Source organism: Pipistrellus kuhlii, unplaced genomic scaffold (genome assembly GCF_014108245.1).
Source record: "Pipistrellus kuhlii isolate mPipKuh1 unplaced genomic scaffold, mPipKuh1.p scaffold_m20_p_4, whole genome shotgun sequence".
In the NCBI taxonomy this organism is placed as follows: domain Eukaryota; kingdom Metazoa; phylum Chordata; class Mammalia; order Chiroptera; family Vespertilionidae; genus Pipistrellus; species Pipistrellus kuhlii.
The window spans coordinates 28,173,354-28,199,321 of NW_023425540.1; the positions used below are offsets into that span (position 1 = coordinate 28,173,354).

The 25,968-nt window shown below is 38.6% G+C and overlaps 1 protein-coding gene across 6 annotated transcripts in view; it reads left to right on the forward strand.

Moving 5' to 3' along the window:
• ZSWIM6 (zinc finger SWIM-type containing 6) overlaps positions 1 to 24,029 on the forward strand; it is a 166,197-nt gene extending 142,168 nt beyond the window's left edge. The window contains exons 5-14 of one of the 6 annotated variants that reach the window (XM_036408773.2): positions 527 to 706; positions 5,349 to 5,525; positions 5,807 to 5,953; positions 8,465 to 8,611; positions 9,629 to 9,889; positions 13,797 to 13,932; positions 16,651 to 16,808; positions 17,436 to 17,599; positions 19,624 to 19,705; positions 21,275 to 24,029. In XM_036408773.2, coding sequence (XP_036264666.1) covers positions 527 to 706; positions 5,349 to 5,525; positions 5,807 to 5,953; positions 8,465 to 8,611; positions 9,629 to 9,889; positions 13,797 to 13,932; positions 16,651 to 16,808; positions 17,436 to 17,599; positions 19,624 to 19,705; positions 21,275 to 22,137 — 2,315 coding nt within the window. In that variant the 3' untranslated portion in view covers positions 22,138 to 24,029. The remainder of the gene's footprint in view (positions 1 to 526; positions 707 to 5,348; positions 5,526 to 5,806; positions 5,954 to 8,464; positions 8,612 to 9,628; positions 9,890 to 13,796; positions 13,933 to 16,650; positions 16,809 to 17,435; positions 17,600 to 19,623; positions 19,706 to 21,274) is intronic. The other 5 variants (XM_036408774.2, XM_036408775.2, XM_036408778.2 and 2 more) reach the window with 5 other exon arrangements.
• The last annotated feature ends 1,939 nt before the right edge of the window (positions 24,030 to 25,968 follow it).

A 25,968-nucleotide genomic window follows, 5' to 3' on the forward strand; every position in this document is an offset into this window, starting at 1 on the left:
ATAAATATTAATTCCTGGTTAAATCATTTAGGGAAGTATATTTAAGTGAATTTTATTTTTAAGACATTGATATAATAGGCATACTAATTAATAAACACAGTAAAGCTTGACACTCCTATAAGGAAACTAGGAAGTTTTTATTTGTGTTCATTATTTAAAGTGGCTTTTTGCAGAATCCATGTATAAAATTTGTTTTTAAATTAAAGTGGCAAACTGGACTTTAGGGTTGTACTTTTTATTGACTTTTTGTCCAAAATGTTACATAAGTAGAAAAGTATTTAACAATAAACATTTGAAATATCTTTTCATCTTTATTTGTAACACAGTTTCAGTCTTTGGTTCAAATTCAGTTGTCCTCTTTTCATTAACTCTGCATGGGGTTGGTGGCTTGGATTAAAGAGAATTGTGTTATAAAAATGACATTTGAATTCATTTTGAAATGGCTTAAAATTTATCATTAGCTATTAGAATTGAACGTTTTTATAATTTTTTTTTTAATTTACTGCCCTCTCTCCCTTTAAATTAGGTGCTCTGTGGATGTGTATAGTTTTAAATCCTCACTGCAAGTTGGAGCAGAAGGCCAGTTGGCTAAAACAGCTGAAGAAGTGGAACAGTGTTGATGTCTGTCCGTGGGAAGATGGAAATCACGGCAGTGAATTACCCAACTTAACCAATGCTCTGCCTCAGGGTGTAAATGCCAACCAAGGTGAGTTCACAGTAATATTCTGCTTTCTTTATATTTGACTTAATTGTGCACATACATTTATGACAGTAACTTACAATGAATATAGGAAAATAATTTCCCCACTTAAGAACTTACCATAACTAAAAGAATTTAATGTGTTTTGTCTGTGAATATGTATTTTAATTTTTTCCTGAGACCATTGTGTGCTTTTCTTCATATTCTCAGACTACAGAGGGATGTAATACTTATATATGTTAAATGGTTATTTACAGTTATATAAAACTAGAGATGGGGTCTCTCAGCCTGGCCAGTGGGTTCCTCAGCCTGGCTGGTGTGATAGGGCGATAGGATCATCTCTCCCAGTGGGAGGTTGGCTGTGGGAACGCACTGATCACCAGGGTGCAGCTCCTGCATTGAGCATCTACCCCCTGGTGGTCAGCGCACATCATCTTGACCAGTAGACCCGTTGTTCGTAATGGTCACTTAGGCTTTTATATAGAGAGATTATATGGTGATGTTGAGAGGTTTGAGCAACTGTGTGTTTTTGTCTCTTTTGGTCAATTCATATTTGGGCTACTGCATAGTCAGTTAAAAAGTCTTAGTTTTAGAATTAGCAAGTAAGAATTTTATGATGGTTGGAAGGGGGTGCTGTTGGCATTTGGAGTAGGAAAATTCTTCGTTGTGAAGGATTGTCTAGCATACTTATTTCTACCTACTGCAGGCTAATAGTACCCCCTACTTTTGGACAACTGAAGAATGCACACATGCCGAAACCGGTTTGGCTCAATGGATAGAGCCTTGGGGACTGAAGGGTCCCAGGTTCAATTCCGGTCAAGGGCACGTACCTTGGTTGCGGGCACATCCCCAGTAGGGGGTGAGCAAGAGGCAGCTGATCGATGACTCTCTCTCATCGATGTTTCTAACTCTGTATCTCTCTCCCTTCCTCTCTGTACAAAATCAATAAAATATATTTAAAAAAAAAAAACAAAACGAATGCACAGACATTTCCAAACATCCTCTGAAGAACCTATGTCTTACATTTCCATCCTGTTTTTTTGTTTGTTTGTTTGTTTGGTGTTTTTTTTTTTTTGAGCTTTTCTATTAGGTCAACCCATTTAGCTCAAGTCCCTCTCATATTTTTTTTTTTTTTTTATCTTTCCTTGGCTTACCTATTTTTTCTCTGCTACTATAGCATTTTCTTCTCTTTCGGAACCAAATCCTTAAAGTAATTAACGCTTACAAATAAAACTTCCATTCACTAATTCATATCACTATTTTTGTGTGGTTTTGTGCTGTTGCTGCCTTTTTCTATTTCGTTTTTTGAGAAAATTTGAAAGATTTTAAAGTTATGAAAGATTCAAGATGAGAGTTATATGATAACAGCAGAATCCAGAATCAAGACTGTCATTCTATGTGTCCTGGAAAGAGATGACAATGTGCTGAGTGCAATGTGGGTTAACAGTCTTTATAAAGAAAGAATTACATGTATTACTCCACAGGGACTTGTCCAATGAAAAAGATGGAAGTTTTAGGACTTAGGAAAGATGATTGGCTGGCTCTGCTTTGTCTAGAGGTATTTACCTTGGAAATCAGTATTTGAAATCTGTCCTATCTTTATTGCTCATGATTTTATGTAATAACTTTTAAGAAAATACATTTACCCCTAATACCCAAATTATTTTCCAGAAGCTCAGAATTTTCAAGTTTAGCAGTTCAACATCTTTTCTCCTACACTGCTAAGAAAGGATTCAACATCTTTTCTCCTGCATTGCTACATCTATATAGGCAATATCTTGAATCTTTTATTTCTTTATATTTGGAAATTACTCTGTTTCACTCCTTAACCTGCTTTTGGGGAGCACCATCCTAACATTTTACACTTTCTATTTGGTTACTTTCTCCTTGGTTAAACAGGAATATTCCATTGGCTTTCAGAACACCCTTAAACAATGGTCCAGCCTCCATATAAAACAGTTCATTTTATTTATGGTTTGGCCTAGGGGCATGAAGTCAGGACCTAGTTTCTGAGGGCAGTATTTATAGCTGTTGTGCCTAAAGGCACCAGGGCTCCTGTTTTTAGCATAATGCTCACATCCTCTAAAGGGGCTGTCACAAGAGAGCTGAGCAGGCTGCTGGGGAGAGCCTGCCCTGAGAGCCTCTGGGGTGGCCAGCAGTGCCATTGCATCTGGGTGTGGAGTGAACAGAAAGTGGGCAGAACTGCATTGTTGGTGGTATATTGAAGTGAATGTGAAGGGCAAATCAGGCCCTGACTTTGCTGAGATTAACTGTTAGAATTAATTAACAACAGCAATAACAGTATTAGAATCCACACCCTTTGAAAGAGTAGTTTCTTTGACTTTTTAAAATGTATGACAGTGTTAGCCAATTTTTAATTTCTTTATAAAAGAACTAATTTCTCTCATTTTACCTTTCTGAATTTCTCAAGTTTTCTTCAATAAGTAAACATTGTTATTCATACATTTTATTAAAAATCAGAAAAACACAGACAACTAAGATGAAAATTGATCATAATTTTGCCACCTAATCAAGCCAATTTTTAGGGTGTGTGTGTGTGTGTGTGTGTGTGTGTGTGTGTGTGTGTGTGTGTTTGTCATTGTCTACATACATAATCAATTTTTTTCTGTTTCCCATATTATAAAACTTTGTCTTACATTTTCATATAAATATTAATTTATTAGAATTTAGCCTTTTTTTGTTGTTGTTGTTACAATTGGTTTTATTGTTCTCTTAGAGCTAACAACTGTTAAAAGCCTAGTGTGCCCTATTCCTTTCTCTGTGCTCAGACAATCAATACAATCAAGTGAAAAGTTAAAGTCTTTTTTTTTTTTCTAATGGAATACTATTAGTGATACCACAGTGAGGCAGATCACCAGATAGAATATCTCATTCTTTTAATACATTCATAACATTAAGTTGCTCTTTTAAAAATCTCTGTTTTAAATTCTATTTCTTTGAGTTGAGCTAAACAAAATATATGAAATGACAAAACCACTTACACATGTGTGAGCTTTGCACTTTGGAATATTTGATCGGTTGACTATGAGAGGTGATGGAACCCATTCTTTATTGAGTAGGAATATATTTATTCTGCTCAGAAAAGCCCATAATAGATTCAAAAGGCCTTTAAATGTAAGGTCCGCTCTTCCCATTTATAAGATGTACAACTAAAACTACTGCTAGCAAGGAGTCTAGGCAGGGGCCATAACACATAACATCAGTATCTATTCCTCTCAAATTATGTCATTGATGCATTTTGATATGTCTGCTATGCTTAGATATATAGATATCTAAGTTGACTTGAGAGCAAACTGTAGTAGTGTCTTTCTGTTAAAGGCCTTCAGAAACCTTTCAGCTGCAACAGGTGAATTTGGACTGAGGATATGTGTTTTGATCGTGATTGCTATTACCTTACTTTGTGACCTTGGCAAGTCACTTTACTTCTATTTTATTTTCAGTTTAATCAGCAGAATAGAGAGGTTGGACTTGACCAGTTCTCAGAGCTCTTCTTGATTTTCTTCTTTATTTTTATGATTTCCTAATGTCTGTGCTTAGCCAGAGCTCCAGTGACAGGAAGATGAAACATCAGCTAAGGAAGATCCAGATTTTGCCTCTCATTTAATTAAGCCTCAGAACAGTGAGGGTGATATTTGAGCTAAGTAAAGTACACATAAATAAAAATAGTCCATCCCCCTAATTTTCAGTTGAGGCTCACTAAGTTTTGTGCCATGGTTGAAGGTAAGTCTGGAGTGGGGACACAAAAGGTGGGAGTGCAGGTAGAACTTGGACCACGTTATCCAGAGGAACTGAATATTCCCAGGAGAGTGGGTGAGAATATCCTTTATTCCCCAAACATTTCTTTTCTCCGTCAGGTCCTGAAACTTGAACCCTCTTCGGAGTGTATGCTTCTGCTCTTTTGTGATGCCCGGCATACACTATGCTGGGGACATCACACCAGTCATGGAACCTGCACAGGAGTCAGGAGGCAGCCTGTAGGGGCAAGGTAAGTGCGCTGGTTTGTTTTGTAGCTATGTTGTGTGGCTTTGTGAACTGTTAAATATATGCATTTATGCCTTTGGGATATAAAGTGGCATTTAATCATTATATCCCAAGAAGCATAATAGTTTTAATTGTGCAAAACCGCACAATATAGTTAAAAAATACAACCAAAAGCACAATCCTTCTACATATCTTTAAAGGCTGATTGCATCTTCCTGAAAGGTTCCATGGCTGGTGTCACATCTCTTACATCGTGTTTGTGAGAGCTGTTGATCCCCTCAGGGCAGCCCACCATAGCACCTCCGAAGTGGGGAGCAGTGAGTTTTCGTGTAGTTTTTGTGCCAAGTGCCTCCTTGGAGTGTATTTGGCAGACTTGACAGTTCTTTTTGCAGGGTGCCTTTAACCTTAGCTTGATGGCTGCAGAGTGTTTGTGTTGGATAAAACAAGTGAGTGAATGGTGGCTCTATGGGCTGACTTGCCTCCTAGTACTTAGGACATGAGAATATTCACCCTCCATCCTTCTGCGTAGGGGGTGAGGACAATGCGTGTGGGTTTGCTCGTGAACATCTGGCCACAGAGTGGTATGACTGATTTATTCACTTAAGAATAATAGCTGACACGGCTTTCTGAATTGTGGAAAAAACAGATTCATCGAACAGGCCACATCGGACAGTGTTCACCCGAGCCATCGAGGCATGCGATCTCCACTGGCAGGATAGCCACTTGCAGCACATTATCAGCAGTGACCTATACACCAACTACTGTTACCATGACGACACTGAAAACTCCCTCTTTGACTCCCGTGGGTGGCCCCTCTGGCATGGTAAGTGCCCAAACCGGAAAGACATTTCCATGACTTACTTCTTTGTGTAGTTTCTATAGCATTATTGGAGTGGGAGGAGGAGAGCTGAGGGATTCAATGGGAGATGGATGAATGCTTGGCAATAGGAGCTGAGTTTTTTTATTCAAATCAAAGTTCAGAAATGGTGTCTTGTGGAGTTTTTTTAATAGTATTTTTTTAATAGCATTTACTATTAAATCCTGTTTTTACGGATATATCAGACATTGGTAACTTTCTCTTGCCCCTTCACTTTCTGTTTTTAGAACATGTTCCTACAGCCTGTGCAAGAGTGGATGCATTACGTTCTCATGGGTACCCCAGAGAAGCATTGAGACTGGCAATAGCTATTGTTAACACACTAAGGCGGCAGCAACAGAAACAATTGGACATGTTCCGAACTCAAAAAAAAGGTGAATGTAAAGGAGTTTGTTTTCATTGGAATGAATGGGATTCTTGGTGATGACATCACTAGGTTTTGTGCTCTGTTGGGAGAGATGGCTTTTAAAATGAAAGTGATGGGGATGGCAGTACTTAACCACTCATTCAAAATACCCAATCTTTGAGAAATTTTAGGTATTTTTTCCCATGGCTTAATATTGTAAAATGTAAATTTTTTTTTAAAGAGTCTTAGGTTAGTTAATTTTTTAAGGGGGAGAAGTTTTTTTTATTATTGTTTATCATTGGTACAATTTGAACCAAAGGAAGGGAAAGCTTAGTTTGTCAGAATTATCTAAAATGTAAGTTAGCCAAATATCTTACTTTGTGACTGTGTTTTAATTCTAACAATAGGGTTCTGGGGATTAGACTTGCCTATGTTTGAATCCTAGCAATCGGTTCAAACTCAGAGTCCTTGAGCAATGACTAGACCTCTCTGTGATTTAGACTCCTCATCTGTGGAATGAGGCTCAGTTGAGGACCTATTTCTTAGAGTTCTTGAGAAGATTATTGATCCTTTAAAGCAGGTGTCTTCAAACTACGGCCCGCGGGCCACATGCGGCCCGCAGAGGAGTCTGATCCGGCCCGCCAGGTTTTTTGGGCAGTGAGCGCAGCCGAGGTGTTACAGTAGGAATTAGTAGTTCATATAGTCCGGCCCTCCAGCTCTCTGAGGGACTGTGATCTGGCCCCCACTTTAAAAAGTTTGAGGACGCCTGCTTTAAAGCACTTAAAGCAGAGCCTGGCATAGTGTGAAATCACTCTAAAACTTTTCACTTGTTATAATTTGTACATAAGGACATTATATTTAAAGTGATCACTGCAGAAAACTACTCAGATTTTTTAAATTCAACATTTGATGATGAACTGTCAGCTGACAGAACATATTTAACTTCTCTTTATCTCAGTTTATTAATCTTTTAGATTTTACATTAAGCATTACTGACTAGTGGTTAATTGCAGAGTCTTACATGAATGAGGCCTTGATCAAAAAAAGAAATACGTATGTTTTTTCTGGATAATCTATATACTCCTTATTCCATCTGTAGGTATAAATCTTTTTATGTTTTTTGTTTGTTTGTTTTTTGCAGAATTGTATTCTGGAATTTTCTTTTTTATATATATATATATATTTTATTCTGATTTTTTTACAGAGAACGAGGATAGGGACAGAGAGCTAGAAACATCCATGAGAGAGAAACATCGATCAGCTGCCTCCTGCACACCTCCTACTGGGGATGTGCCTGCAACCAAGGTACATGCCCTTGACAGGAATCGAACCTGCGACCTTTCAGTCTGCAGGCTGACGCTCTATCCAATGAGCCAAACCGGTTTCGGCTGGAATTTTATTTCTTATTCAGATAGTTTTAGTTGCTGTTGGTTTTTTTTTTCTTTTTATGTTTTTAATCCTTGGTGATTATACACACTCCACCTAGGATACAGCTAAAAATTATAAAAAAGTTGTTGAAATAGGCTGGAGGTTAGATTTTTTTTGTGTACTTTTAGTATCTTCTACATTGAAAGTATCCTATCTAATAAAGAAAGAATATGCTAATTGACCCTCACATCATTGCAAAGATGGTGGTGCCCACAGCCAGTAAGGAAGGAATATACTAATTGACTGCCACACCCTCAAAGATGGCGACGCCCAGTCCCCTCAGCCCCGCCAGGGCAGCAGGTGGGCCTAGCCACTCCATGTGCCTGCCTCCAAAGTCCCACAGTCCCCTCAGCCCCAGGGTCTTAAGGGTCAGCCCAAGGCTCAGGTAACCAGGGTCGGCTGAGACTTGCGCTGCCAGCAGTGGCAGCAGCAGAGGTGTGATGGGGCATTGCCTTCCCCTAATTGTTGGGTCACTTCCTGACCCTGAGGGCTTTCGAATTGTGAGAGGGGGCAGGCCAGGCTGAGGGATGCCGCCCCCCCCCCCCCTCCAGTGCATGAATCTTTATGCACCGGACCTCTAGTTAAAAAATTAACATTATTATTTATATGATGGAAGAAAATTCCAAAGGTACAATTTGAACCAAAGAAGGATTGGATTATAATATTTTTTATAATCAAGACTTTGTTGTTTAATCTTTTGTGTTCTTAATAAAATTGTAGAGTTATCCAATGGTAATTCTGGGGGCAACTTTTTAGTCCTCTCTAATGTCACTCCTAGGAAGTGAGGAGAATTGTCCCTAGCTTCTCAGGTGACAATTTAGACTTGACATTTCTTCATGCAACATAATTTAGAAGTGTACATTGTAATGTTAACACTGTACCCTGGGCCCATGAATTAAATAGATGTTTGGGAGCTTTCCTAGGAGGTTAGTGCCATTTATATTGATTTACAGATGAAGCTTCCAAATTCAAAATAGTTCACAAGTTGGGGATTATATGTACCTTTGTTTTTTAATTTAATTCAGTATTAATTTGTTCGATGCTGCTTTAAATGGCAAAGCCTCTCTTCCCTTTACATCTTTTCATCCCTCAATTCCCTTTTCTTACACAGAGCTACCCCATAAAAGCATTACCTTGATAACCAATCTGGAGGGCTGGGTTGGACACCCTCTGGACCCTGTGGGCACTCTTTTCAGCAGCCTTATGGAAGCCTGCCACATGGACGATGAAAGCTTCCCTGGGTTCTCCAGTTTCACAGGTAAAAAACCTTGACATTGGTCTCGTGTGCCCTTTTTTCTAAACTCTGAATGGCAGTGGTCATTTTTCTTCACAGTTTATTTTATGAATCCATACAGTTAACAATATCTACAGCTAGCGAGAGAGCAAGGAAACGGGCACTCTCCGCTTTTCAGGCAGGCTCAGATTCGACAGTTGACAGCATGTGTAAAGAACCTTAGGAATATTTATTCTCTTCTAGTCAGTGGTGGTACATCTAAGAATTTATTTGCATTTATGACTGTTTTCTAGCATAAAGATATAAAGTAAGGATGTGTATGATGTGGGAGTGAGAAAGGGTTGTCTCTTTGCTGCTCCCACAGTCGGGTGAGCTCAGAGGGTTTATTATCTCCCTTCATATTGTCTTCATATTGACTATTGTGGTGGTTACCTCCATGGATTATGGGTGACCCAAAACTCTATTGGGAGAGCAAGAGCTATGACTGTGAATGTGCTATCCTTGGGAGTTCAGTGGTTGAAAGTTTGTTAAAGTTTCTAATGGAAACATAAGTGAATGCTCAGAGAATCATTACCATTGTGATAACTGATTACTTCTTTGATGACAAAAAGACCCTTGAAATTGGGTTACATGTGCTGTATTCTCTACTGTTTTTATTATAAATTTTAACATTGTGGTAAAAGTATGTAAACTTTCTTTATTGTAAGGCTTTTAAGAATTGGTAACTGTTGCAGTCATCATATAATTTTACACTTGTTTAATTAAAAGTTTTCTCATGCTTAAGTATTTTTAGTATCTTTCCTTAGATTTATAGTTTTCTTAGGTGATTCATTTTCATTGGGGAAAATATTTGTAATATTCTATCCCCCAGAATATACACATCTAGCTATTCATTTAGAAAACATAATGGAAAGCTATGCACTTGTTTTTTGGTCTTCTTGGAATTAAGTCAATAATTCATTTACAAGTACTGGATAAAGTAAATATTTGTCCCTGAAAAAGTAGTTTCTGAACTTTGATTTCTTTTGTGACCTTTTACAGAGAATATGGGACAGTGCAAATCTCTAGAATATCAGCATCTACCTGCACACAAATTTTTAGAAGAAGGGGAATCCTATTTAACACTCGCTGTGGAGGTAGCCCTGATAGGGCTGGGACAGCAGCGTATCATGCCTGATGGGCTGTACACACAAGAGAAGGTTTGCCGGAATGAGGAACAGCTCATCTCCAAGCTTCAGGAAATTGAATTGGATGACACACTGGTGAAAATTTTTCGCAAGCAAGCAGTCTTCCTATTAGAAGGTAGTTTAATAACGAGTTTTTCTACTTATTTAGCCAATTCTATTTATGTTGGGAGTACTGTTTGAATGTATTTAGTATGATGGTTATCGTGGTAGTATGGTCAATGAGTGTTCATTATCCAGTTATAGTATTACTTAAAAAAATACAGATATTCAGATTTATATCATTTTATTTAGGTGGTCACATAGGATAGCCTATTAGAAATGAGTCCCGTTTAATGCCATCAGCTCTGAAAAGACTGTTTTTTGTTTTTGTTTTTTGGCTTGTTGTTCCTGAGATAAATGCAAGTTTGATATTTAGTGAGCTGTTGCTGGTGGCCATATTCCTCTTTGCTGGAACAATTAAATTATAAAATGAAAATTGATTGGCATTCCTCTGAATTATTGGCTATTACATGATGTCTGGGTTTTGAATATGTCATTTGCACGTGCTAACAAAGGACTGAAAGCTGCAGGAGTGGATTTCCACTGTGCTGAGTAATTATTTCAGAGAATTCATTAGGATTACATTCAGCAAGTTAAAGTTTCATAGACCCTCTAAGGCAAAGCCTAATTTTCTTTTTTTCATAAGGTTAAGAGCTAAAGTGCCTAACAAATTTGGCTGGCATTGTTTTAAAAACAGTTTTGTGTGGTTTTTTTCCTTGAAAAGACTTAAGTGTAATTAGTATGGTAGCCTAATCTTTTGTGTAAATTTAAGTGATGTCTAATGGATAAAAATTACTTCTATCTCTCAAGTACACGTTTGTCATTATTATGGGATTCTCTCTGATTGATAGGCTCATAAAGTGTGCTGTCTTCGTCTTATATTCAGAGCTGTTACACATGGGGAAGGGATTTAGAAGAAATAGCATTTTAAAACCTCTTTTATTTTTCCAAATCTAAAGACCTATTTGAAAGAAAATATTTTCAACAATACATTATTCACATTTTAGAAATGCATTCTAAAGAGAAAATGTTTTTATAGCATGCTTAATTTTGGTAAAAATTCCTAATATTAACTTTTTGAAGCACTCCTAAAGTTTTTTCTTCTTCTTAACATAAAAGCCTATCTTGGCAAATTTCAAATGATATTGATTCTTTCATTGCAGTTTTCTTTTACTTTACTCTCATAATTTATTTTGAGATAAGCAAATCATTAGCCACAAGCTTTTTTTTATGTCACTGGCTCTTAGTAACTGGCTTTTGGTTTCCGATATATTGAAGGGTAGGAAGAGGGTGTGTGCTTTTCAATCTTGAGGGTAATCTGTTTATCATTTACCTTCTTAAATGTTCTCCACGTTCATTACTCATGAATAATTTAAACTTAGTCTTTGATTAGTTCATACCTCCCCATTAAATATTTTTATAAGAACTGTGCCCTGCCGAAACTGGTTTGGCTCAGTGGATAGAGTGTCTGTCTGTGGACTGAAAGGTCCCAGGTTCGATTTCGGTCAAGGGCATGTACCTTGGTTGCGGGCACATCCCCGTTAGAGGGTGTGCAGGAGGCAGCTGGTCGATGTTTCTCTTTCATCGATGTTTCTAGCTCTCTATCCCTTTTCCTTTCTCTGTCTGGAATATCAATAAAATATATTTAAAAAGAAAAAAAAAAAAGAACTGTGCCTGATGAAGAGTATTGTTGACTCATCCCTGCTCAGCCCACAAAGAGTGGGTGTTGCAGGACAGGAAACAGTCTTAACAGGAAAGAAAGGGACCCTTTTTGTAAACTTCATGGTTGAATTGACTGCACTGGGCACCAACTTCTTTATGCATCAGTATACTCCAGGAATTTCAGGGGTGCAAAAGTTAGCAGACTCAGATGTCAGAAAAGCACTTCTGGGGAACTTACTACCAAATTTCAGTCTTTCATAATTCAGTACACTGATTATTGAATTACACTGATTATTAAACCACAAATAATTCAGTGATACCCAACTGAACAAGTTTTACTTGTTGGTAAGTGTCATAACAAAATGCTGATTATGCATTCTGGCTTTTCCTGCATAATGAACAGGTAGTTTGATGGTTTAAGGGAAACATTGGAATGAAATGGAAGAGACATGAAGAAAATAGCCTATAAATTTGCTATATTTAGTTCTTAAGTAAAATAGAGTTATTGTCTTAGTCTTTTGAGGCTCCCATAACAGAATACTACAGACTGGGTGACGTAAGCAGTTGAAATTTACTCTTCACAGTTCTGGAGGCTAAAAAGTCTAAGGTCAGGTGCTGGCCAGTACAGTGTCTGGTGAGGTACTTCTTCTTGGCTTTTAGATAGCTGCCAGCGCTAGCTCTCTGCTGTCTCTTCCAATAGGGATATTAATCCTATTGGATCAGGGCCCCGCCCTCTGACCTCATTTAACCTTCATTATCTTTATGAAGGCTCTTTCTCCAAATACAGTCACATTGGGAGTTGGGACTTTGACACATGAAGTGAGGTGGGAGATAACGAGCATTCAGTTCATAATAAAAACCTAAATAATTTGGCCTCATTATATGAACTAAAGGTCAAACTGTAATGCTATTTCAACTTTTGAAGAATATTAGATCACTAAAGCATTTTTAAATTTCTTAAACACAAGAAAAAGATGAATAGGTTTGGTAAAATTAGAAATATAGGATGGATTTTAATTTACCTAGGTTAAAAAAAATGGTGTTTACTTTATGATTTTTCAAGTACCTAAAATGAATAATTCAAAAATACTAATGAAAATTTAAAATAACCTATATTATTTATAATATGTAATGTTCCTATCCCATGCTCAGTGCAGTAACTCCTCTCACCATTTCTTCAGAACTGCATTTTTTGCATTTTAAACTCTTCACCAGACTGATTTTTCTCAGGGAAAACAAATGCATTATATCCTTTGAGCAGTAGTGTCATGGTTCATAATTCTAGAAATCATCAAACAGTTTTTACCCAAAGGTGATATGGAAACTAATTTATTACACAGTTTACAGTAACTAAACCTCAAGGTATGTAAGTGGAAAGAAGTTGAACTAACCACTGTGGTTTCCTTTCAAAATTTAAAATCTGTATTGCCCTTCCTAGGGCAGCATTCACAGAGTACAGGGGAAGTCAACTCTGCCACCAGCCCTGACACAGCTTATTAAGAAATGAGTTCTGGCTGCTTCCATGTAATTTTGCTTTTAAAATTGGTCTTTTGGAACCTAAAATGTGGTAAATTTTCAGTTACTTTAATTTTTTTCTTTTGCCTATGGTGAGTATCAAATGGGTAACTATTCTCATTATTAATCACTTTCTGAGAATCCGTATTTATTTCTGCTTATTAAAAGCAACAACGTTTATAGTCTTTGTATTGGGATTTGTGGTTCAGAATCCTCCCCAACCCTCCAGAGCACTCTTTTCCAGAAGCCTGGCTTGTCTGTGCCCCTGGGACTGAGGGACCAGGCACAGGTTCCAAAGTTAATCTGCAGAGTCATCTGTGCATTTGGAAATCTGGATGCTGGGACATATACATGTACAGAGGATGTTTCTTGAATTCAGTGAGGTTTTATACATTGCAAGGTTTCTTTCACAGTTAAAATGTGAAAAAGCTCTGCCCTTTAGTACTTTGATTCTCATTTCAGTTGAGGGATTGTTCCTGAAGTAAATTTGATATTGGATACTATAGCCTATAGAATCATTTTTTACTAAGAATCTGTATTCCTTCTCCTGTGCCACTTAGATCAGCGGTCGCCAACCTTTCAGACCTCACGGACCACCGGTTGATGACCACTGCTCCAAAGGTTTCCTTAAACCAGCGGTCGCCAATCTTTCAGACCACCGGTTGGCAACCGCTGACTTAGGTTACATCCTTAACCAGATTAGCTTGTATATGTTATAACTTTACATAACAGTTTTAAAATATACTTTACAAGAAGTCTCAGTTCCTTTTTTAGGAATGTAAAATGTGTATGCTCTCTTCCCACAGCCGGACCATATAGTGGTTTAGGCGAAATAATCCATCGGGAGAGCGTTCCAATGCACACATTTGCCAAGTATCTCTTCACCTCTCTCCTACCTCACGATGCTGAATTGGCATACAAAATTGCACTGAGAGCAATGCGGTACGTATTCACAGCCCAGCCGGGCAGATGCAATCCAAATTCCCCCCTGGGAGGAATGGCTGTTCACTGATTTCTCATTCATTTGTGTTTCTTATAGGCAGCAGAAAATCTAAAGAACATATTTATTTATATGTTTCTTGGGTTGTGTAGTGGTTTGTTCATGGGTCGTGGGCTTGTTTGACTTCTGGTTAAAAGTAAAGGAAGATGGTATCCTTGACTGCTGTCATACCCTGCGCTCCCATGGAAGGTGGCAGGGCTGGGACTGTTTATAGTGCTGAAGGCATCACTAGGAGAGCAGATCCTGGTCTGCTAGGATTCCCCCCCGACCCCCTCGGCACTGACTGCTGCCATCTCCTCTCCAGCCGCTCCTCTTCAGCAATAGCAAGTAGAGTCCGTTCCTCGCCATCCACCTTTCTATTTTCACTTCTCTTTTAAAAGTCAATTCACCAGATAATTATTTTTATTGCAAATCTGTTCTTGCTGAATATTTTTTAGTGACTTCAAGATTGTATTTGTCAGTCTTATTTGTAGCATATTATTCTTTAAAGACCTGAAAGAAATACCTACCTACCTTTCTTAAAACATGAGCTTTTTTCCTTTAAAAAAAAAATTAAAGCACTTCTATGTTAAAGTAGATTAGACCTCATTCTAGTCACCTAAAGACAAACCATGAACATAACCTAAAAGCTTGAGGTGCCAGAGAATAATTTGATCCCATAGAAACTTATCAAAGATTCTATGTCTGCAACCAGTATAGTGGGTTCAAAATCAAACTCTTGCCTTCTTATGTTTGTAGCTTGTTTCTCAGAGGCCTTTTTTGGTGCAGTGATAAGGGTGTGTGTGTACCTGTGTGTCAGTGTGTTCTGAGGCTGACACCTTTCAATTTCACATGCTTCCCCTTGCCAATGTGAAGTTTCATTTACTGAGAAACCTTAAATATTCTCTTGTCTATTTTTAAAATACCAGAAAATAAATTTAAAACTAACATAAGCAAAAGTTTCCCACCAAATTATTTTATACCACTTGGTTTGTATTTTAACCAGTTAACTGCCATACATCCAAAGATGCTTTTATCTCACTGCTGTCTATGAAAACTTATGGCATACAAAGGGTTAAAGCACACTTATTAGTAAGTTCCTATTCCCATGTTTGGAAGCTGAAAGTTGTCAGATAAAGACAGATGCTCAGCTCTATATCTACTCAAATCTGAGAGTTGTGCTCCTGTGTAAAAGGAAGCATGCTAATGTTATGATGCCACCAGATGCAAGTGCTCCGACATTGTAAAGTTTAAGAGGAAAATGACTTAACGTTTCTCTGTGGGTCTGGCTTATGCTAAGGCTGACACTCAGATACTCATTTATGATTGTGCTTGATTGCTACATGGCAGTTTGTTCACGGGGTACTAGCAGGGCACGAGGGAATTGCTTTCCCACCTCTCCTCTTCTACCTGCCACCGTCCCCCTGCCAAAGGACTGCGTGGTGGGACCTTTTAGAACATCTCAGGGCAGCCAAGGAACAGGAAGGAAGAGAGACCTGTAGCTTACTTGCTTCTTAGTCCTCCTGGAAGCAGCCGTGGTGGGCTGGGGAAGGGTGTTTTCAGCACTCATTTTCTCATCTTTCCAGGGGAGTCGGCTAGTTTCTTCTACAACAACTCTGGAAAGCTCTGCCTGTTAATTACAGGAATATTCCAGGTGCTTTGTTGTTGTTTTTTAAACTAAAGAGCAGCCCCACCAAAATGCTTATTATTTAATTGCCTACCTCTCATGCTAACATCTCTATGTCCCTCGATAAAGGGAAAAGATAATGAGACATTTGGTTTACCAGAGCAGTGCCCAGGATGGGTCCCCAAGGCCAGCCTCACACCCTGACCCTGCTAACTCCTCTTGATCCCCAGCTCTTAGTCTGTAGTTCCTAATACTGGTGTACTTGAGTGAAGATCAGTGTTTTGATGATTATAAAGGAATTATTTCCGCTATAGCTACTATACTAATCTCTGGCAGTTATGTTTGGAGATGATCACTAAGCATGTGCTTTGTTTTTAATAATTATTCTTTATTTTTCAACATATTAAAGATTGAAATGGGAAATACATAGAATTTATATGAGACTGTTAAGGACAAATATTTGGATAATATGCATTCATCTTCTTCTGCTATATATGATATTCTAACTATAAATACCTGAAGGAATAAGGAACTTATTTTTTAGAAAGTATGAGTAATGGACAGGGAGGGGTTTTTTTGTTTTTGTTTTTTTTTTACTTCCCCTTTTATGTTGTGTTTTAGTAAGTTAAGCATATACATCTCAGTTATCCACCAATCCCTGGCTGTTGTAATCTATGTCTTAATATCCACTTCACTGTTAGTTTTATCTTGATTTCTATTTTTTAATGAGTGTTAAGATTCAAAAACTTTAAAGTAGGTAAACGTCAAGACTGAGTTTCATACTTCATTATTACATAACTTAATTTTTTTTGAATTGTGCAATTTTCTGAATGATGTTAAAGAAAGGAAATCTCTTAGGTTTAGATAATGAGTAATTAACAAGATGACTTTGGCATCCAGACAGCAGAGTGTAGTTGTACCAGCTCCTCCTGCACAAGGACTGACGGGTTCTCCCAGCACCTACCCACTCCTCGGGCTGTAGGCTAATTCCCGTGGCAACGGTGATAGATAAATGATAACCAGCAGCCACCTACCCTGTCTCTTCTTGTTACAGGTTACTAGTATTGGAATCTGCTGCTCCAGCAGGAGACCTCACCCGCCCACACCACATTGCGTCAGTTGTTCCCAACCGATACCCTCGTTGGTTCACTTTAAGCCACATAGAATCCCAGCAGTGTGAGCTGGCATCCACCATGCTAACTGCAGCCAAAGGTATTGGATTGTCCTGAGGCCTCATGATTATTTTGATGGTTTGCCTTTTTGTTTAAGGGTCATGTTTGCTATCAGATTCTTAGTAGTGGTGCTAATGTTGGGTTGAGGGGACACTTTTCATTAGTGTTAGCTTATGGGGAAAATAAGTGTTGCTCATTTGAGCCTGGCATTTTCCTCATTTAACTGCATCATTAAACCTGTTGCTGGCAAAGTGTAGGTTTAGTTGCCATGCTGTGTGTGTGATGGTTGAGATTCAGAAGGAGACTGAAAAGTTCAGTTACATTTCTTCTCTCCCTGAGATATTCACCAAACATATATATAAGTAGGAACTAGGAGAGCTAATTGTTATCTCGTGTTGGTCCTGGGTCACATGTGTTTTTAGTCATTGAGAGTTTATCTCAGTGTTTCTTTTGGGTGAAGCTGAGAGTCATTGACATGGCAGTAACTTAACTTATAACATCTGTGCCATCTGTGAACATTTCAGGGAAATTAACTTGTGCTTTATGTTTATTTTGTTTCCTTTTTACTTCCCTTTGTATGTGTGTGTTTGGTATGATTTTTTTGTTGTTGTTTTTATTTTGCTTTGCTTTGATTTGGTTTGGTTTGTTTTTTCCTTGTTCATTGCAGGCGATGTTCGGAGGCTGGAAACAGTATTAGAATCCATCCAGAAAAACATTCACTCCTCATCCCACATCTTCAAGCTTGCCCAGGATGCATTTAAAATAGCAACTCTCATGGACACTTTGCCAGACATCACTCTTTTGAAAGTGTCTCTGGAGCTGGGCCTGCAGGTATGTGACTAATGGTCTTTCCTGGGATAACAACGAGTGCTAAATAAAGACAGCATCTTGAGGTTGTTTCTGTTTGCTTACTTGGATTTTTTTAGTGCAGGTAAATGAGTTGGGTGCACAAGTCTGTTAGACTTTCGGGAGAGCACTGTGCTTCAGAGCTGAGGTCATTTCCCCTGAACCAGGTACTGCCTGAGATGCAGGGGGGCTGCATTGACATTCAGAAGCCTGATTTGATATGTTTCTTTCAAATAAAAAAATCATTTTCTTAATTATAGCCTTAATGGCACCTTTTCTCCTTTAATGAATGGGGAAGAATTATTGTTCATTAGAGACTTAAATAAAGCTATCATGTATAATAAAGATTCAATTGTTAGGGGTAAATTTTTAGAGGAAGTATGAAATTTTATTGATGTCTGCATTTTCATAATAGATGGGTAGTTCTAGCTCTTTATTTATTTATTTATTTATTTATTTAATCCTCATCCAAAGAGGGGGAGGCTATTTTTTCCATGATTTTTAGAGAAAGTGGAAAGGAGGAGGTTAGAGGAGAGAAAGAGAGAGAGAGAGAGAGAGAGAGAGAGAGAGAGAGAGAGAGAGGGAGGGAGAGAGACAGACAGACAGACAAGTGTTGATGTGAAAGAGAGATATCAAGTGGTTGAACCTGCAGTCAAGGTATGTGTCTTTGACCAGGAATCAGACCTTTGGGCCACATGCTGACACTCTAATCACTGAGCAACCAGCCAAGGCACTCTTTTTTATAGCCCTGAGAAATTAGGTGAAGGAGTGGTGAGGCCAGGGTCCAGTTTCAGCGTTCAGCAAGCTGCTTATTACCCAGGACATTTTCAGTCAGTTATGCCAATGGATGTTTGCTTTTTTATAGTTTCTGAAAAGATTACTGTATAAACCTGGAACTGTAAAGTTTATACTTCTACTTTTCTTGGGAAATCTCTGTATACATTTGTGTGGGGTTTTGTTTGTTTGTTTGACCCCTCCAATAAAATTTCATCCTCTAGTTACCTAAAGTATGGGGAATGGAATGCCCTGATTAGATGACTAATTTGATTTTCTAGTTAGGATTCTCCTTACAGTAATGAATAAAGTTTAAAGAATTATATTACAAGAAAATGCAGTTACCATAAATAGTACTGTTCGAGCAGAGGTTATAGGAGATTGATTGCATTTAAACAATAAAATGACATTTTAAAAGTTTCCTTATAAAAATAAATTCTGGTTATTTGGCTTATTTCTTAAAGGTATGATGCAGAAAAACACACACATATTAATGCAAGTTTTCTAGGTATTTGGAATCCTGGCAGATTTGGGGAATAAATGGCAGATTACTGAGATTTTGCTCCCTGCCTCATTCCTTGTAGAACATAGGAAGAAATCCCACAGGGCCTTTCTAAGGCTTTGGGAGGTTACGTGCCTAGATTTTATGGATCTTAAAAAATGGGGAAAATAGTAACAAAGGGATGTTTTAACTTGGAGTCACTTATTAGAAAGTGAAAAACAAAATCAGATCACTAATGTTGCCAAAGATGATTTCTTTCCATGGACCTAAGGTTATCTTCATACTTGCCAGACAAGAGAACCAGAGACTGAAATAATGTAAAATACCTCTGCCATCTGAGAGTTTGTAATCAGAATTACTTCAGGGAAGCCTCAGAAATCTAAAACCAGGGAATGTTAAATCTGGGGAGGAGATGAGGCCTGGGCTGTGTTTAATGCTTCAGCCCAGGCCTCTTATTTGCAGATGAGAAAAGAGATTGAGTGACTTGCCCAGGATGTCGCTTCTGGTCAGTCGACCCACCAGGATAAGAGTATGGACCTCCTGCCTCTCTGGCTGTGATGAGGCTGGTAGAGCCATGGACAAGTTCATATGCAGAGCTTGTTCCAAATATGGCTCCATCCTCCTGCTAATAGGGGGAGTGCCTTGTAGTTACACCTTGGAATTAATTGTTTTATATTTCCACTGACTTGGGATAATCTTCCAGAACATTTTATTTTCCTATCTCTCTTTATAGGTTATGCGAATGACACTGTCAACCTTAAATTGGCGACGGCGGGAGATGGTCAGGTGGCTGGTAACATGTGCTACTGAAGTGGGTAGGTAAACTCTGGAGGAAGAGCTTCTCCAGATCCCTCCTGTTAGATTTAACTCCTCAGTCACAGGTGTAAGAACTTCTTCCCTTTTTCACCTTGACTTTTCCAAGGCTCCTGCCACTCCAGCAACCACCAGGGGCTCCCTTCCCTTCAACCTTCAGTTGTACATACTAGCATTGCCCCTCTTCCAAACTGTCAAGTATGTGGGTTCCAAACTCACTAAAATGGAAAAGGTCAGTGAGAAAACACATTTTATCCAGTTGGTCTGTCACTATTAAGTTGCTTTTAGTAACTTTTTGTGGTAATCGGGTTTACAATTTCATATATAAGGATTCCAGCGTGAATCCTTGGTGGATTGGAGCCCACCTCTGAAACTAACTTGACTGGTTTAGTGCTTCAGTCCATTTTAGTAAAAATGATACAGAGTGTTTTCTTCATCATCTCAGGACTTGTCATGGTACCCAGTGAGATCACTGGGTATGGTTCAGGTGAACTCTCAGATGTGTGAGATATTGTAGCTAGCCCTAAGAAGATCCACAAGCTGCAATTTGTGAGACCTTTTAGCTACCTGCTTCCCCTCTGCAGCATTAAGTCAGTGCTGAAAAAACTATATTCCCAGCAGAAGTGCCAACACCAACAAAATGGTGTCTGTTGAAAATATATGTTGGTTCAACTGTCTTTCTTTCTTCCTGTTTGCATCAGAAAAGGACACATACCTCTTGCTGAGAGGACACTACCACTTCAGTATTTAGATACTGACACAGCAGATACTGTAAAGTCATTCTTGTTGTTATTCTTTTATTAATTCATGATCGTTTGTTATTGTGGGAAAAGGTAAATTGGTCTCAGTATAAAAATTATGTTTAGATTATTGATGTGATGCTTAAGAACTGTCATACAATTCCTCTTCCTCTGCACTAAGATAAATGCCTAATTTTTCTCTGCAATTTAGTACTTTCTCTTTAAACATTCACATTTAGGACTTTTCCGCAGGTGAGGCATGTTGGGTTATTTTTAAGTGCTTGGCAGCCATTTCCAACATCTGAGACATCTGTAGGTCTGCTTCTGTTGAAGTTTTTCTCTTGATTATGGGTCACATTTTCCTGCTTTGTGTGTCTTAATCATTTTATGCCGTGTGTATTTTAAACTTACACACAAATATACATGCACACCACGTAAAAACTACCTATTTTATTGGGGGTTGTGGTTTTCCTGAGGAAAAACTACAGATTCTGTTGTGGGTATCTGGCAGGAGGCCCCAGTGAACTGGAACTCGTTAGCAAAGAGCCATTGTGTGAAATGGCAAGCAGCACAGTGCAAATACCAGCTACCGAGAGGATTAGTTCTGTATTACAGGAAGTTCATGTTCCTTTCAGGCACTTCACTGAATAACAATCCATAATAACCTTATTCTAAAAGGTTGCTCCCAGGCATATTACCTTATAGGGTTTTCTGGCCTCGCTCATGTCTGGTGATGGTTAACAATGTAAGCATTGATTATAAAGTGAAAATAAGGCCAGACCCCTAGGCAGCATCCTTGTCAGTGATAAGGCTTCTCTGTGTTCCTTGCAGGTGTTTATGCCCTGGACAGCATCATGCAGAGCTGGTTTACTCTTTTTACTCCCACTGAGGCCACAAGTATAGTTGCAACCACCGTAATGTCCAACAGCACCATTGTCCGCCTCCACCTGGACTGCCATCAGCAGGAGAAGCTGGCCGGCAGTGCCCGGACACTCGCGTTGCAGTGTGCCATGAAGGACCCTCAGAACTGCGCCCTCTCTGCGCTCACCCTGTGTGAAAAGGATCACATAGCTTTTGAGACGGCGTACCAAATTGTTCTCGATGCTGCTACAACCGGCATGAGCTATACCCAGCTCTTCACGATAGCACGGTACATGGAGCACCGCGGGTACCCCATGAGGGCCTACAAGCTGGCCACCCTGGCCATGACCCATCTCAACCTGAGCTACAATCAGGACACGCACCCTGCCATTAATGACGTTTTGTGGGCCTGTGCGCTCAGCCACTCCCTCGGCAAAAACGAGCTCGCGGCGATAATACCTCTGGTGGTCAAGAGTGTCAAGTGTGCAACGGTACTGTCAGACATTTTGCGCAGGTGCACTCTGACCACCCCTGGCATGGTGGGACTTCATGGGAGGAGGAACTCTGGTAAGCTCATGTCACTGGACAAAGCCCCCTTGAGGCAGCTCCTGGATGCCACGATCGGGGCCTACATCAACACAACGCACTCGCGACTCACCCACATCAGTCCTCGGCACTATAGTGAGTTTATAGAGTTTCTCAGCAAGGCCCGAGAGACCTTCCTAATGGCGCATGACGGACACATTCAGTTTACGCAGTTTATCGACAACCTGAAACAAATCTACAAAGGCAAAAAGAAACTGATGATGTTGGTTCGGGAGAGGTTTGGTTGATATAACTTGTATGAATGGGGTGGGGGTGGGGGTGGGAGGGATGGTTTGTTTTTACTTGAGCCTGCCTTTGTATCCTTTTTAACTTAAAGAACAGAGCCACACCGGTATTATATGTGTATAGTTCTATTGCGTTTGCAGACTAAATTGTCATGTTGTGAAAGTTTGTGTGTTTTTAATTTTTTTTTCCCCTTTCTCTTCTTTACTTTTATTTTATTATATTTTTTAATTCTTCTTTTTTTTTCTTTTCTTTTTTTTTGTATGAGAGAGACGTTAAAAAGGTTTGGTTTACACTGAGTATATGTTGTCAAGTGGCAAAAGTCCACATAGCTCTCCTGTTTTCTGTATACGTTCACAGCCTCAAAAAAAAAAAAATAATTGAAATGGCTTTAAAAACCAAACAGAACACCTCCATCCTGTGATAAGTACCTCGAATGGATTCAGCTTTACTCCTTTGTAACTCATCTTTACATTTTCAGCATATTTAAACAAACCAACAAAATGAAATACTAGCAGTTGAAGGCTGACCCGCGTGGCTTTGCAGTGCTGTTCGTCCAGAAGCATGGCACACGATGCTTGTGCATGTGGAAACTTAGCGACTGTCAACATACATTCTCAGGGATTTATCAAAAAAATTAAAAAAGAATGAGAGCATTTATTGTACTGTATATATATTATAGTATATGTCTGAATATTGAAAATATAACATTAACTAATTTATAAAAAATATTCTATGTAATGCAAAATACTTGAAGCTGCAGTAGCTTGGTTTTAAACAAAAACAAAAAAACTGAGAGAAAACCTACCAGAGGGACTAAAAGTGCGCCTTGCTTCAGGGTTGGCTCAGGCGGTGAACTTCATGCTGGGCATCTATGCAGAGCCACCTTTTGGATTGCATGGTTGGACTGAGATCTATTGGGAGAAATTATATATGTATATATATATTTATACAGCTTATGTATACATATATATGTAGATACAGACACCAGACACACACACACACACACACACACACACACACCCCACCAACACCAACCACTACACCACACATGCTTGTAACAGGCACTAGAATAAAGAGGAACAACAAATACACAGCCAGAGCAGCAAGCCTTAGCATTAAGAATACACAGTATGCCAGAACTGGGGTTCGTGCCTCCTAGCCTACGAAACTTAAATATCCTTTGGACACAAACGCAAAATGTTTTCCAGAACAATTGACTTATGATACATAACGCCTTTGCAGTGAGCTAATAAGCTAACCTTTGTGCACAAATAACATTATATATATTATATGTCTCTTCTGCATAGGTATTTTGACTTTGTGCAGGACAGAAAGTTGTGTAGGTAGGACTGTTCTACTTTTCGGTTTTCTTTCTTTTTTTTTTTAAGATATATTTTATTTTCTCTAGAATTACTCAAAAACAAAAGCAGCCTTCTATCTTGCCTTGTCTTAATGCTTTAAAATAACCAAACTGGAGATCTAACTACCAAACTGTTCATTATATTATGGAATACCAACTTTGGTTACAGTATAGTGTCTTTACTTTAGCTGATGGTTCTGTAACCTTGTGCTTTTTAAAGCAATTTTTATGTTTTGGTGCAAAAGTTGTCCAGTGTCTCTTGTTCCCTTCACTAGAGAACATGCTAGAGGTATGTTTGTAGGTATTTTTGTTTAGAAGAACTATTTCATGCGCTCCATTTTATTTATTATAATAGGTAAAAAGAAAAAAAAAAGGTTGTACTTCATCACCCATGTAAACATGCTCATGAAGTTGAAAGTAATTAAGATTTGATACACTGATATCAATTTATTTATGTAACTAAATCACTGTTTTATAAACTTGTTAATGATCAACAATTTTTGTTTTGATTAAAATTAGTTTTTTGAAAGTTGATTCTGCCTCTTTTATGGTATATCTCTTATTGCACTGAACTTGGTGATTATAGACCTGGATTTTACTACATCTTAAAGATTCACCTACCTAATAAATACTTATGTACCGGTCCCTGGAGATACAATGGTGAACAAACAAAAACCAAACGCTGGAGCTTACTGTCTGCTTAATGAACAAGACAGACATAGATCAGATACAAAGATAAACTATAAGATAGAATAGCCCGTTTCTCTTCACTCTGTATACTTGGTCATTCCTCCCTAATTAATAAACTATAATTTAGGATATTCAGTACTTGATATAGTTAATAAATGCTGAGTTTATGGAAGGTTTTTTGGTGTATGGTTTAAAAGGAAATCTATAATAATAAAAGAGCAATATGTAAATTTGACTCAGTAGCTGAACAACCTTCCAGATGTAGCCATGGCAGCAGGGCCCAAGGCAGAGGCAGTCGGGGGCAATAAGGCAGGCAGAGGTGGTTAGGGGCGGGCAGGCAGGCAGGCAAGTAAGTGGTTAGGGGTGATCAGGCAGGCAGGCGAACCAGTGGTTCCGGATTGCAGGCCGGGCTGAAGGACCCTCCTCCCCCATGTGCTAATTTCATGCACCGGGCCTCTCGTTGCATTATAAGGACAAATATTGTATATACACTATAAGCATATGTCCTGCGCCATCTTCATTGAAAAATGTATGTGCAAGCAATGCAAATGTGTTTTACTTTTTGTGTGTGATAAAAACACCATAGATTTACAATTTTAAGTATACATTTCAGTAGTGTTAAGTATATTTACATTGCTGTGAAACAAAAGCTCCAAAACTTGCTCATCTTGCAGAACTAAACTCAATACTCAGTAAACAACTGCTCTTTTTGTCTTTCCCCAAAGTCTATTTCTACACATTTAAATTAAATTTTTTCTATAAATTACTTTCAAGACCTCATAAAAGTCACAGTATTTGTCCTTTTGTGACTGACTTATTTCACTTATATGTCCTCATAAGTTCATCCATCTTGTAGCATGTGACAGGATTTCCTTTTTTAAAGACATACAGTACTCCATTTCATTTATCTAGTCATCCTTCAGACATTTGGTTCCTTTCACCTCTTGCTAATGTGAATAGTGCTGCTATGAACATGGATGTGCAACTAACTATCTCTTTCATACTCTCCTTTTAGTTCTGGTAGATACAAACACAGAAGTAACATTGAAAAAAAATTTTTTAAAGCTACAATTTTCAGAATTTTTAAGCTCTTGAAGTTTTTCTTTTTTTTTTTTAATTATCTTTGACATCCAGTCTTAACAGCAGATTCCAGATGTCAAGAGGTTAAGTCAATAGGTAAAAGTTTAAATAAATCCATGATGACATTTTAAAATCCCATAAAATGGCCGAAACCGGTTTGGCTCAGTGGTAGAGCGTCGGTCTGCGGACAGAAAGATCCCAGGTTCGATTCCGGTCAAGGGCATGTACATTGGTTGTGGGCACATCCCCGATAGGGGGTATGCAGGAGGCAGCTGGTCAATGTTTCTCTCTCATCGACATTTCTAGCTCTCTATCCCTCTCTCCTCCTCTCTGTAAAAAATCAATAAAATATATTTAAAATCCCATAAAATGGTATGAGGATTGATTCTTTCTGCAAGTTTATTCTCATTTTTTTTTGAAAGTCAGTGCTGCCTAAATATAAATACAAATTCATGTGGGTCCATTGAAACCACTGGGACACGTTCATAATGAAGTGACTGCTAAAAAGTCTGGAAGAATGGCATCAAAGGAAGAACAAGGTGACTTGTAGTAGCCAAGAGTTGGAGATCTCTCTCCCCTGATGGGGAATTAGTCTGTGTCCATTGGCTGTCTTTGCAGGGAGGTCTTAGTTATTGTGGACTTTTAGAATAGACGAGACCAAGGATAACAGACAAGTGAACTCAGTACTATCCTGTCTGTCCCC